The 12419-nt window shown below is 39.8% G+C and overlaps 1 protein-coding gene across 3 annotated transcripts in view; it reads left to right on the top strand.

Moving 5' to 3' along the window:
- Positions 1–12419, top strand: part of PHKA1 (phosphorylase kinase regulatory subunit alpha 1) — a 76417-nt gene that overhangs the window by 22952 nt on the left and 41046 nt on the right. For all 3 annotated transcript variants that reach the window (XM_019629589.1, XM_019629590.1, XM_019629588.1), the window contains 5 exons: positions 4643–4741; positions 5776–5922; positions 6921–6974; positions 8277–8399; positions 11323–11418. In XM_019629589.1, coding sequence (XP_019485134.1) covers positions 4643–4741; positions 5776–5922; positions 6921–6974; positions 8277–8399; positions 11323–11418 — 519 coding nt within the window. The remainder of the gene's footprint in view (positions 1–4642; positions 4742–5775; positions 5923–6920; positions 6975–8276; positions 8400–11322; positions 11419–12419) is intronic.

Below are 12419 nucleotides of genomic sequence, written 5' to 3'. Positions count from 1 at the left end.
CTTATAGTTGACATACAATATTATACAACATCAGCTTCAGGTGTACAGTGCAGTGATCAAGCCTCTACCCCATCTATGATGCGGTCTCCCTAACAAGACATGTGACCACCTGACACCCTATAAAATATTTACAACATTATTAATTATATTCCTCGAACTGTCTTTCATATCCCTGTGGCAATATTGTAGTTACGTATTTATGCTGTCTAACCCCTTCCCCTTCTCCCTCATCCCCACCCCTTCCCAACTAACAGCCATCAGTTGTTCCTCTATATCTCTGAGACCACTTCTGTTTACTTTCCTCGTTCATTCAGTTTTTTAGATTCCACATATAGGTGAGATCATATGGTATTTGTGTTTCTCCAACTGACTTATTTCACTTAATATAATAGCCTCTAGGTCCATCCATGTCATTGCAAATGGTATGGTTTCATTCTTCTTTATAGCGGAATAACACTCCATTGTGTAAATGTACCACAGTTTCTTCATCCAGTCATCTACCGATGGGCATTTCGGTTGTTTCCAAGTCTTGGCTATTGTAAGTAGCGCTGCAATAAACATCGGGGTGCATATATTTTTTCGAATTAGTGTCTTGGGTTTCTCTGGATCTGCCAATTTTTTTAACAGATTGTTTGTTATTGAGTTGTATGAATTCTTTATATATTTTGGATATTAGCCCCTTATCGGAGGTGTTGTTTGCAAATATCTTCCCCATTTGGTTGGTTGCCTCTCTGTTTTGTTTGCGGTTTCTTTTGCTGTGCAGATGCTTTTTAGTTTGATATTGCCCCATTCATTTATTTTTGCTTTTACTTTCCTTGCCTTTGGGGCCAAATTCATAAAATCCTTTCTGAGAGCAAGTTCTATAAGTTTAGTGCCTATGTTTTCTTCTATGTATTTTATTGTTTCAGGTCTTATATTCAAGTCATTAATCCATTTTGAGTTAATTTTTGTGTATGGCATCAGAGATAGCAGTCTAGTTTCATTCTTTTGCACGTGGCTTTCCACTATTCTCAACACCATTTATTGAAGAAACTTTCTTTTCTCCTTTGTATGTTTTGGGCTCTTTTGTCAAAAATTAGTTGCCATATATGTGTGGGTTTATTTCTGGGCTCTCAATTCTGTTGCATTGGTCTGTGTATCTTTTTCTGCCTATATAATGCTGTTTTGATTACTGTAGCTTTGTAGTATAGATTGAAGTCAGGGAGTGTGTTATACCTCTGGCTTTGTTCTTTTTTCTCAGAATTACTTTGATTATTGGGATCTTTTGTGGTTCCATACAAATTTTGGGATTTTTTTTCTATTTCTGTAAAAAATACCTATTATTCTTATGCTGCTCTTTCTAATGGAGTCAGATAGTTCTTATAGAGTTCTTTCATGTGTTTTAACTTAGTTCTCTCTGTTCTTCCTCCTGGGTCATTTCTAGGTTTCTATCCTAGAGCTCACTAATTCTCTCTTCCATTTGGTCTGCTCTATTTCCAGTGCTTTCTAATGTATTTCTCATCTCATTTATTGAGTTCTTCAGCTCCAGAATTTCTGTTTGGTTCTTTTTTACAATTTCAGTCTCTTTGGTAAAGTACTCATTTTTTTCGTTAATTTTATTCCTGAGCTCATTAAACTGTCCTTCTGAGTTCTGTTATATCTTGTTCAGGTTCTTTATAACTGCAATCTTAAATTCTCTGTCATTTAAGTCACAGTCTTCCATGACTTTGATTTTGGTTTTGGGAGACTTTTTCTTTTTTTTTTCTGTGCTCCCGTGTTACCTTGGTTGTTCATGGTATTTGATGGACTGTTTCTCTGTCTGCACATTTGAGGTAGGGAGCTCTTTTCTTGTTTAGATACTGTTTTGCTCTTGATAATGCAGCAGGTTAACAGGCAGGGTGATTTCTTTTGTTTTCCAGGAAGTGGATGTTATAGCACAAGGTTTTTTTTCTCTTAGTTGCACTATTAGCACCTCTGGGTGGAGCAGCATTGTTCAGTTAAGGAAAATGCCACGTAGCCACTAGGATGGTGGGTGTCCCCTTTGTGACCAGTTTGCCTTGGTTATGGGGCACTACCGCTCTGAAGGTATGGCAGACAGTGGAGAACTGGTTTTGTGTGCCTCCTGCGCTACTTCATTTTTACTGATAGTTGCTGGTCCTGCTCAGAACCACTGTACCTTTAAAGTCTTCCCAGGCACCTCTGCTAGGGTCTGCCATGATGGGTACTGGGGAGGGAGATACTTTCCCAGGGGGCCACTGCTCCTGCCCCTCTTAAAAATCCAGGGCATAGTATGAGGCCTGCAGCCCAACTACACCACCCCTACTCTGCTTGCTGGAGTTGTGGGTGCTGAATTGCATCTGCGGCCACCATTCCTGACCTTCCCCACCATGCCGCCTCCCCATTCATTCCAATCCGCCCACCTTCAGGTGTTCCAATGAGTGTATCTTTCAGGTGTGTTTGTGTGTTGGGCAGGGGATCCTTTGTTGAGTTCTAGTGGTCTGTCTTGTTGTAAATTTAAGGGGAGAAACAAAGGAGTCTTCTCACTCCGCCATGATGCTGACCTCACTCCAAGTCCTTAAATTTATTTTTATTGAAATATAATTGACGTGTAACTTTGTAAATTTGAGGTATACAATGTGTTGATTTGATATATTTATTACAATATGATTAGCACCGAAGTATTAGCTAACACCTCTATCACATCATATGATTATCATTTCTTTTTCATGTTGGCAACAATATTTAGTCTCTTAGCAACTTTGGAGCTTGTAGTACAGTATTTTTGTCTATAGTTACTGTGTTGTGCATTAATGATCTTCAGGACATATTTATCTACTGGTTGTAAGTTTGTACCCTTAAACATCTCCCTAGTTCTCCCCACCTCAAGCCCGTGGTAACCACCATTCTACTCTGTTTTTATGAGTTCATCTTTTTTAGGTTCCACATTAAGTGATATATTGAGTTGTCGGAAAAGTCATGATGTATTTTTTTCTGTTTTTCATTGCAAAAATGCGTCGTGGGGGCGGCCAGGTGGTTCAGCTGGTTAAGAGCTCGCTTGGGAGCACCAGCTCTGAGCAGCAGGGCTGCAGTTTGGATCCCACATTGAGGGCCAGTGATGCTCGCCCTCTACAGCTAAGATGATGAATAACAGCTCGACCTGGAGCTACGCTGCTGTGAGTCACCGGGATGGCATAGGCGGCAGTGGGGCTGCAGTGGGCTGCCATGAGCTACGTGAGTGGCTGGCAGCCAGCGTGAGCAGCCGGCAGCCAGTGTGAGCTGCCGGGAGTTGCTGTGAGCGGCTGTCCAGAGGCTGGCGATGGATCTGCCTCACCCGGGAGGAGCGCAATGATAATACCAACATGGGCCAGTGAAGCGACGTCCTCCACAACTAGACTGAAGAACAAAACAGCAATTTGTCTACCTGTCTGTCCCCCTTCCCTGATTCCCCAACACTGTTCCACTCCCCCCAATTCTCCAATAAAATCTTTTTTAAAAAATGTGTCATGACTTTTCCGACAACCCAATAGTATTTGTCTGTCTCTGTCTGACTTATCTCACTTAGCATATTACCCTCAAGGTCCATCCATGTTGTCATAAACGGAAAGATTATTTCTCGTGGCTGGATAATATTCCATTTTAATTAGTATATAGCTTTGTAGTATAGTTTAAAATGATGAAGTGTGATGCTTCTGGCTTTGTTCTTCTTTCCCATGATCCCTTTGGCTATTTGGGGTCTTTGGTGATTCCATTTAATTTCAGGGTTTTTTCTATTTCTGTGAAAAATGCCATTGGAATTTTAATAGGGATTCCATTGAATCTATAGATAGCTTTGGGCAGTATGGACATTTTAACAATATTAATTCTTCCAGTCTACAAACATGGGATATCTTTCTAGTTGCTCGTGTCTTCAATTTCTTTCATCAAAACATTGCAGTTTCCATTGTACAGATCTTTCACCTCCTCGGTTACATTTATTGTTACGTATTTTATTGCTTTTGATGCTATTGTGAATGGGATAGTTTTATTTATTTTTCAGATGTTTTGTTGTTAGCGTACAGAAACACCGCTGAGCTCTGTGTGCTGATTTTACATCCTGCAACTTTACTGAATTTGTTGATTATTTCCAACAGTTTTTTGGTTGAGTCTAAAGTGTTTTCTATATATAAGATCATATCATCTGCAAATAATGACAGTTTTACTTCTTTCTTTCTGATTTGGATGCCTTTTATTTCTTTATTTTGCCTGATTGCTCTGGCTAGGACTTCCAGTACTATGTTGAATAAGAGCGATGAGAATGAACATCCTTGTCTAGTTCTGGATCTTAGAGGAAAGGCTTTCAGTTTTTCACTGTTGAGTATGATGTTAGCTGTGGGCTTGTAATGTATGGTCTTTATGTTGAGGTGTGTTCCTTCTATATTGAATTTGTTGGGGTTTTTTTATTGTGACAGAATGGCTACAACCTCCATCTTAACTGTCTCTGGGACAATTTGGGAAGCAAAGAACAATTCAGAGGCTCATGGGAGTAAGGAATATTATTGTATTTTCTGTTCTTCTGAATAGATTCAGATGACATTATGTGCGTTGATATGATACTGAGGTACAAGGAGAAAAAATATGTATCTTTCAAATGCTGAAGTTGACTTTCTTTCTTTGTTCTTCACAGGCAGCCCTGGAAGCATTAGATGAACTGGATCTGTTTGGTGTGAAAGGTGGGCCCCAGTCAGTAATCCATGTCCTGGCCGATGAAGTGCAACACTGCCAGGTAAGAAAATGACAGACCATGTTGTACAAAAATTTGTTCTTACCCAGAATCAGATGTAGCATGAACTTTAGAATAAGGAGACCTGATTGAGAGCACATAATCTTATTTATTATCATATGCCAAAAATGTCTTATTGTGAATAACTGTGATGTACACCTGAAACTGATATAATGTTGTATGTTAGCTACATTTTAATACAAATCTTTTTAAAATGTCTTATCAAACATCCTATACTGAGATAAGCCTGATATAGCATGAGCTGTTACATAGATCGTAGTCCTGTTCTCACGCAGGATTATAATGGGATCGCATCATAGTATATGGAATTCTCTAGTGTTGTCATATCAAGGGTCTATGGGCTCTGCTCCTGAGTATCTCCTTTTCAAAATATAGAAGAGGACAAGGGGTGATTGATTTAAGTGTTCTTGATAGTGGTTCTGAAATGCTCTTTTGTCCCAGATTGGCTCTACGGTTAGATGTTTGGAGATTAGACCGCTTAAGTGGGAAATGCATATCTTCAGTTTTGTTTAGGATTACTCTCTGTATTGAAAGAGTAAGGTTCTTCTCATTGGAAAGATGACTTTTCTTCTCTTTTTCAAACCCTGATTAGACACTCGTAGTGATACAGTGAATATAAACTCACCTCATTTTAAAACCACAAAATTTTTCATGGAAAAGATAAATTTCAGTGGTATAGGAACTGAGCCTTCTACAATATTTCCTCCTTCTCGGCAGCTATATTTTCTTCTCTGATCTTTATGCTTAAACAGTTGCTAATGGTGCAACAGGATTATAGGTGGGATAATGATGTTATTCTTTATCCATTAGCAGCTAGTTAAGAATCAGGATTGGAAAGCATTGAGAGAAGGGGCAACTCACAGAAATAGCTAGTTTTCTAAGCGCTCACTATTGAATAGTGTGTAGATTTTCTTCTGAATGAGCCTTTTCTACATAAGTCTTTGGAAATGAAGTCTGTTCATTTTCTAACTCCAAATGATTCACTAATGTGCCCCATTGGACTTCCTTCCTCTTAGTCTATCCTGAATTCTATACTCCCCCGGGCTTCAACATCCAAAGAAGTCGATGCTAGTCTCCTTTCAGTTGTTTCCTTCCCAGCCTTTGCAGTGGAGGATAATGAGTTGGTAGAGGTCACAAAACAGGAAATCATCACCAAGCTTCAGGTATGCCTATAGATGCCTTTCTTTTCTTTAGGGCTCTGACTTTAAGGGGATATTAGTATGTTTGGGGGTCTTGAGAGTGACCTGTGTCAGTGATGTAACCAGGTGATCAGGGTTAATATTACCAGTGATAAGGCATATTGATACCATGTACCCCCCCCCCCGATACAGTGCACTGAGAGGTGCACAGCACCTGTGTGTTGTCCTTCCCAGCAATGCGTAACCTCAACCTAATCATGAGAAAGCATCAGACAAAACCAAATTGAGGGACGTTCTACAAAATAACTGATGAACACGCTTCCAAAGCATCAAGGTGACAGTTTTTAAACACGGGAAGACTGAGGAACTGTCACGGATTGAGATTGAAAGAGACTAAGGAGACGTAACAAGTAAATGCAGTGGGATCCTGAATCAGATACTAGAACAGAAAAAAGCCATTAGTGAAAAAATTGATGAGATCCAAGTAAGTTCTGTACTTTGGTTAATAGTGTCATGCCAAGGTTAAGTTTTTGGTTTTGATGAGTGTTCTGTGGTTATATAACATGGTTAATATAAGGGGACAGTGGTTGAAGGCTATATGGAGATTGTACTATTTTTGCAACTCTTCTGTAAGTCTAAAATTATCTCAAAATTTAAAATATATTTTCTTTTATTAAAAATAACCCTGTGGTCCCTTATGAGCCACGTGAGCAGGAACACACAGGTTAATAACTGGGCTGTCATGGACTTACCCAATGATGGAAAGCCTTGAAAAGAGGGTAATATTAGGAATTCTGCTTTAGGAAAGAACATGTAACTTAGCCCTCACTGGAAATCACATTGCTGAAACCGGTTTCTAGGGCTGGGCTGTTATCAGGGTTTTTAAATTATTATGTTTTAAGTATTGTGTCTGTATTGGTGATAGGTTGGCACATAGAGCTGTTGCAACGGATGTATTTCCAATTACTTATGTGGCTGGACCAATGTGCGTGCTTTTGACCTTTATTTCTCTGCATTCCCAGGGTCGTTATGGTTGCTGTCGCTTTCTACGAGATGGATATAAAACTCCTAAAGAGGTGCGTTTCTTCTCCCCAAAATGAATTCAAGGTAGAATGGTCATTACCTGCAGCCTCATTCAGAGAAAATACTTACCTCACTGATGGTACTTAAAATAATCACTAAGCAGTAATGTATGTTTGCTACCTTTGTTGGGCTTACTTGACAAGTTCTGTTTGTCAGCCTTTCTGAGTTAAATAAAATAAAGGACGATACAGTCCTTGCACCTCTTGCAGTTGGTTAGTTTCAGAAAGAGGTACTGATGGATGCTTAAATCAGTAGATGAAAGTTTAGGTAGAAACAGAATATTTGTTTAGTCTCAAAGTATCTTCCCCCCCAAATATTTAATAATTATAAAGGGAAAAATCTTCTATCCGTACACCATTCTAGCCCCCTTTTACCTCTTGCAGTTGGTTAGTTCTAAACAGTTCTGGATCTTGAAAAGTTAACTTCCTTTTGTTACACTTGTCAAAAGTTCTCCTTGGCAATATCAATGGAGAAAATTAAGTATTACCAAGAGAATGAATAATCAATAACGAGCACTTTCTTTGGCAATGTAAACATCATTGAAGGCTTAGATTTAGTGGTTGAGAGCTATTATAATTTTTTTTAATCATCGAGCTCAAACTCTTCTGGTCTGCTTCTTCTCTTCAACTTTATTCTTTAGCCCTGTTGACTTCTGCCCCTACCAATCTACTAAAATTATGCTCTGAAACGTTATCAAAATATCTTAAGTGACTAATCCAATAGCCTTTCCTCAATCCTTATTCTTGACTTCTCTGTAATACATTACTGTTATCTATCCCTACGTCCTCTTGAAATTCTTGTTCTATTTAATACTCACAATACTATACTATTGTAATTTTTTTCCTCTTTCTGTCCTTCGCTCACCAAACTGAGGGTTTTCCAAGCCTCTGTTCTTGGGCCATTCATTCGTTATATAGGCACCACATCTATAACTCGTGCTTCATGCATCACCTCTATGAGGATGATTCCCAAACCCGTGCCTCCTGCTGTCTTTCTAAACATTTCTGTTTGTATGTTCTGCTGCTACCTAAAACTGAAGAAGTGTAAAACCAAAGTCGAGTTTGTTACAGATTAATCTCACTTCGTCATCCATCTGCCTGTGGTGCCATTATTGTCCCAGTTCTACTAGTTAGAAGTCACATCACAAAGTACTTGCTAAGGGAGGAGTATGTACATGTACTGTCTTCTCTGAAACAAACTATCAGTGGTAAAAGGCTGTATTGTTATAGCTCTGAACTGAAGGTACATCTCCGACCTTGGAGTGATAAAACAGGTTTTGTTTATGTTTCTACTAGGATCCCAATCGTCTGTACTACGAACCAGCTGAGCTGAAGCTATTTGAAAACATAGAGTGCGAATGGCCATTGTTCTGGACATACTTTATCCTTGATGGGATCTTCAATGGCAATGCAGAACAGGTAATGCTCTGGGGAAAGAGCTTTTCAGCAGAAATGTTCTTATTGTGTCTTCCTCTTTCAGTTAATGTCTGTGCCAATCCTGTGTCCAAATGGAGGTCTTCCCTAATAGGGAGGAGACAGAATATCTTCTAGTGACTAATAGTTGAGGGCACTAGGTTAGGATTTGGAAGACCCAGCTATTCCCATCACTCAGACTTATTAACAGAAAGCAAAAGAGCCAGCCCTGTCTACTTGCCACAGTCATTAGGGTACTTGCATGTACTTCCTGACTTTGTATGCCTTTTTCCAAATAAATCTTAGACATGATGTTCTCACTTTAGCAAAAAAAAAAAAAAAGAAAAAACTCAAACAAACAAAAGCCAACAATCCACTCATACCCTATCCTCACCCCCCAAAACACAATCATGATTGTTTTTTTTTAGGTACATGAATAAAGCAGTTCAGAAACCATCATTGGAAAACAGTGTGATTGGGAAACTTAGTCAAGCAAGCTTGGTGTCAGGCATTCTACAAACTGGCTATGATCTAAACGTGGACATAAATCCAGTGCATTTGGGAGTCACTTACTCTTGGCTACATAAAATAAATTTTTTATAACTTGAATGCTTTGGCCAAGATTAACCTGTAACTGCCAACATGAGTTTGAATAATAGGGTTACACCAAAGTTTCAGGGGCCACAAAGTGCTATTTTACTCTAAATTTTTGTAAATTATAGAGTATACTTTTTTGAGCAAGCAATAATAAAAATAACCTGCCCTATTTCAATGACCCTGTTTTGATTCTACCGTTTTTCTCAGTCTTCAAATTCCACAGAATGGTTTATCAAAAACTTTGCTTGCTCAGAGAAAAATTTATTTATCAAATATGCCTACTATGTAGAAAGCACATTCAGGTTTTTTTGAACTCGTGGAGTGGGGGGAAAGAGTTGAAGACCTGGATTTTTTCTTTCTTTCTTTCTTTCTTTCTTTCTTTCTTTCTTTCTTTCTTTCTTTCTTTCTTTCTTTCTTTCCTTCTTTTCTTTTCTTTTCTTTTCTTTTTCTTTTTTTTAGCTTCACTAGTGACCATTGAGTAACCCAAGTATTGCCGTTGAATTTGGTTTCTCTGTGCATAAGATGAGAATAGCTTTTCTTTCTTCAGTGAAGTAGATATCCTTAAAGTTTGTTGAATTTTGTAGATAAAGACATGCTGTAAGTACAGTCAGTTCAGCTATAATGAGACATATAAGTTCCTATAAAATTACTGTGCTGAGCATATTTGAGAAATAAAAACTATCGGGCTTATGGGGAAATAGGGTTGGGGCATAACACGTAAAAAATTGGTCAGAAATAGATACAGAATGACAGGACCCTAATAAAAACAGCATCACAGCTTTATACATGTTAAGTGGTTAAGAAACACATACATAAATCCCACAGTAGAAATGGCACTTGTTTCTTGAAAAAGAACTGAAATTTGCTTGTGGACATGTGCACCCATGTTCCCATCAGCTCACCTGGGCTCCCGTGTCTGCCACCTTGTGTGCCAGAGAAATAGAACAAAAGACACTAGCAAAAGAGTAAGAGAAAAGATAAAGAGAACAGAGAAGAAGAATGGAAATAGGCTGAGAAGAAAGGGGGAAATTAAAGGGACGGCACAGAGCTATTTAGGCGATGAGCTTCTGGGCAGTTTTCAAGCGGTGGGAGGAGGGTTATCTGAAATGGATGGAAAGCTGTAACAGCACACGTGGATGGGTGTGGTTCGTTATCCACCTGAGGTGTGTACCTGTGTATGTTTTGTGTCTTTCATGCCTCAGTTCAGCTAAATGTGTTCTCAGTTGAAATTGTGCATGAGCATATGTGAAATTCATGTTATGCTCAGATTGTTCCCTAATATATCAAATGAATTGGAAGAAATTTCTGTTTTTAGAACAGCTGTTATAGCAGAACTGACTGTATATTTTTTCCACCATAAATCATAGTGTTTTTTTCCTTTTTATGTATTACTAATCTACAGCCAATTCTTAAGCAAAAACTGTAAACTTGACCAAATTAGAAACTTAATTTGGCAGGTAAAATACAGTTTTGAAAGCCAGTACATATAAAGTGAAGAAACTATGCTTAGGGTAGGACATAGAGGGTCAAAACAGGCCTGTAGAGGCAGGCTGACTTGGGCTCAAGTCTGGGCTCAACCTTGCATTTGCTGTGTGCTCTTCTGTAAGTTCCTCACCTCTTTCAGCCCAAATTTCCCTTGAAAAAGCCTATAATTACATGTAGCTCCTAGGATGGTTATTAAAATGAAATGTGTGAAAGCATGCAAAACTCATAGCATCTGGCCTACAATGAGCATTTTTTAAAAGATTTTTTTTATTGGGGAATTGGGGGATGGGAACAGTGCTGGGGAATTGGGGGAAGGGGAACAGACAAGTTGCTGTTGTTTTGGTCTTCAGTCTAGTTGTGGAGGACGTTGCTTCACTGGCCCAAGCTGGCACCATCATTGTGCACTTCCCAGGCAAGGCAGATCAGTCGCCGGCTTCTGGATGGCCGCTCACTGCGGCTGCTGGCTACTCACGCTGGCTGCTGGCTACATACGGTAGCCCATGGCAACCCACTGCCACAGGGGCTGCAGCCTACGCTGTCGCCGGTGACTCACGGCAGCCCAGCTCCAGGTTGAGCTGTTGTTCAGCATCTTAGCTGTGGAGGGCAGTGTCACTGGTCCTCATATGTGGGATCCGAACCGGGGCCCTCTGGCGTCCCAAGCCAGCTCTTAACCAACGCGCCTCTCGGCCGGCCCTACAATAAGCATTTAATAAATGCTACTTCCCGTTCTTCTCCCTCTTACTCAATGAATATGTTCCTTTGCGATAGGACCTTTAGCCACAGCCCTCCCCTACATTCCGAAAGGGAACTCTCGATAAATGTTTTTCTCCCTTTCTTATATATACAGGTTCAAGAATATAGAGAGGCTCTGGAAGAAGTCCTCATCAAGGGCAAAAATGGAGTCCCACTTCTGCCAGAGCTGTACAGCGTTCCTCCTGACAAGGTGAGCTAGACAGTGCTAGTCAGTGCTGTAACATGGCGTAGGGGAGGAGGAGCAGTACCTCGAGGGGACTGCCTCATGTCCATCAAATAATTTTTATCATCTCCTGATTTTCATGTTCTAAAAGTTTATCTTTAGGTCTAGGACAAGAAAAATATAACTTTGTTCCTTTAAAAATAAATATTTATAGCAGTCTCAGTGATGGCATTGTTGCACAGCAAGACTAGGGTGAGACCAGACCTTACAGTGCTAGCTTCATGGGTATATACGTATCCCCAGACTCAGCAAGATGCATACGTTAAACATGTATGGTTTTTTGCTATGGCAGCCATTCCTCAATTTAAAAAAATGAAATGAATTGTTTGGTGATTGATTTTTTTTTAAAAGACCAAACAAACCTTAAGGTTGAGAATGGTATGGTGATCAGTAGGCAGAACCAGCAGGATGTTCTGTGTGAACTCTCAGGATTTGGTATTCTTTGCGTTGAGGCCAGTAATCTGGGATTGTTTGAGTAGATCAGTCTTGGAAAATGAAACATGTCTCCATTTTCCCACAATGTCGGTCGGGAGTACCAGTGTTCCTCTTCTCCATTGCAAACGAGCATTAGCCATGGGAGAGCCAGTCTTCCATTCTGGTGCGGATGGGTGGGGTAAGCTCCTACGACATCACCAGCATTACCCGAGAGCTTGTTGGAAATGCAGATTCCGGGCCTTCCTGCACAGCTACTCAGTCAGAATCCGCCTTTGTACAAGATCGTCAGGTGATCTGTGTCCACATGCAGTTAGTGGGCACTGCCCTAGACTCTAGTTGCAGTGCTTCACTTTTCAGTGCATCGCGTGTATGACTGTTTCTTAGGCTATGAATCACAATCCAGACTCAGTCTTTTTGTTGTCTCGTATCTTAAATCTCTTACCCTCCATGTGGTATCTTTATCTTTCTTTTTTTTCCTTTTTTTTTAAATTGGGGAATTGGGGGATGGGAGCAGCACTGGGGAATTGGGGGAA

The sequence above is a fragment of the Hipposideros armiger genome, unplaced genomic scaffold (assembly GCF_001890085.2).
Source record: "Hipposideros armiger isolate ML-2016 unplaced genomic scaffold, ASM189008v1 scaffold_861, whole genome shotgun sequence".
Taxonomy (NCBI): Eukaryota; Metazoa; Chordata; class Mammalia; order Chiroptera; family Hipposideridae; genus Hipposideros; species Hipposideros armiger.
The sequence above is the reverse complement of the archived record's forward strand: the minus strand, read 5'-3'. Positions and strand labels throughout refer to the sequence as shown.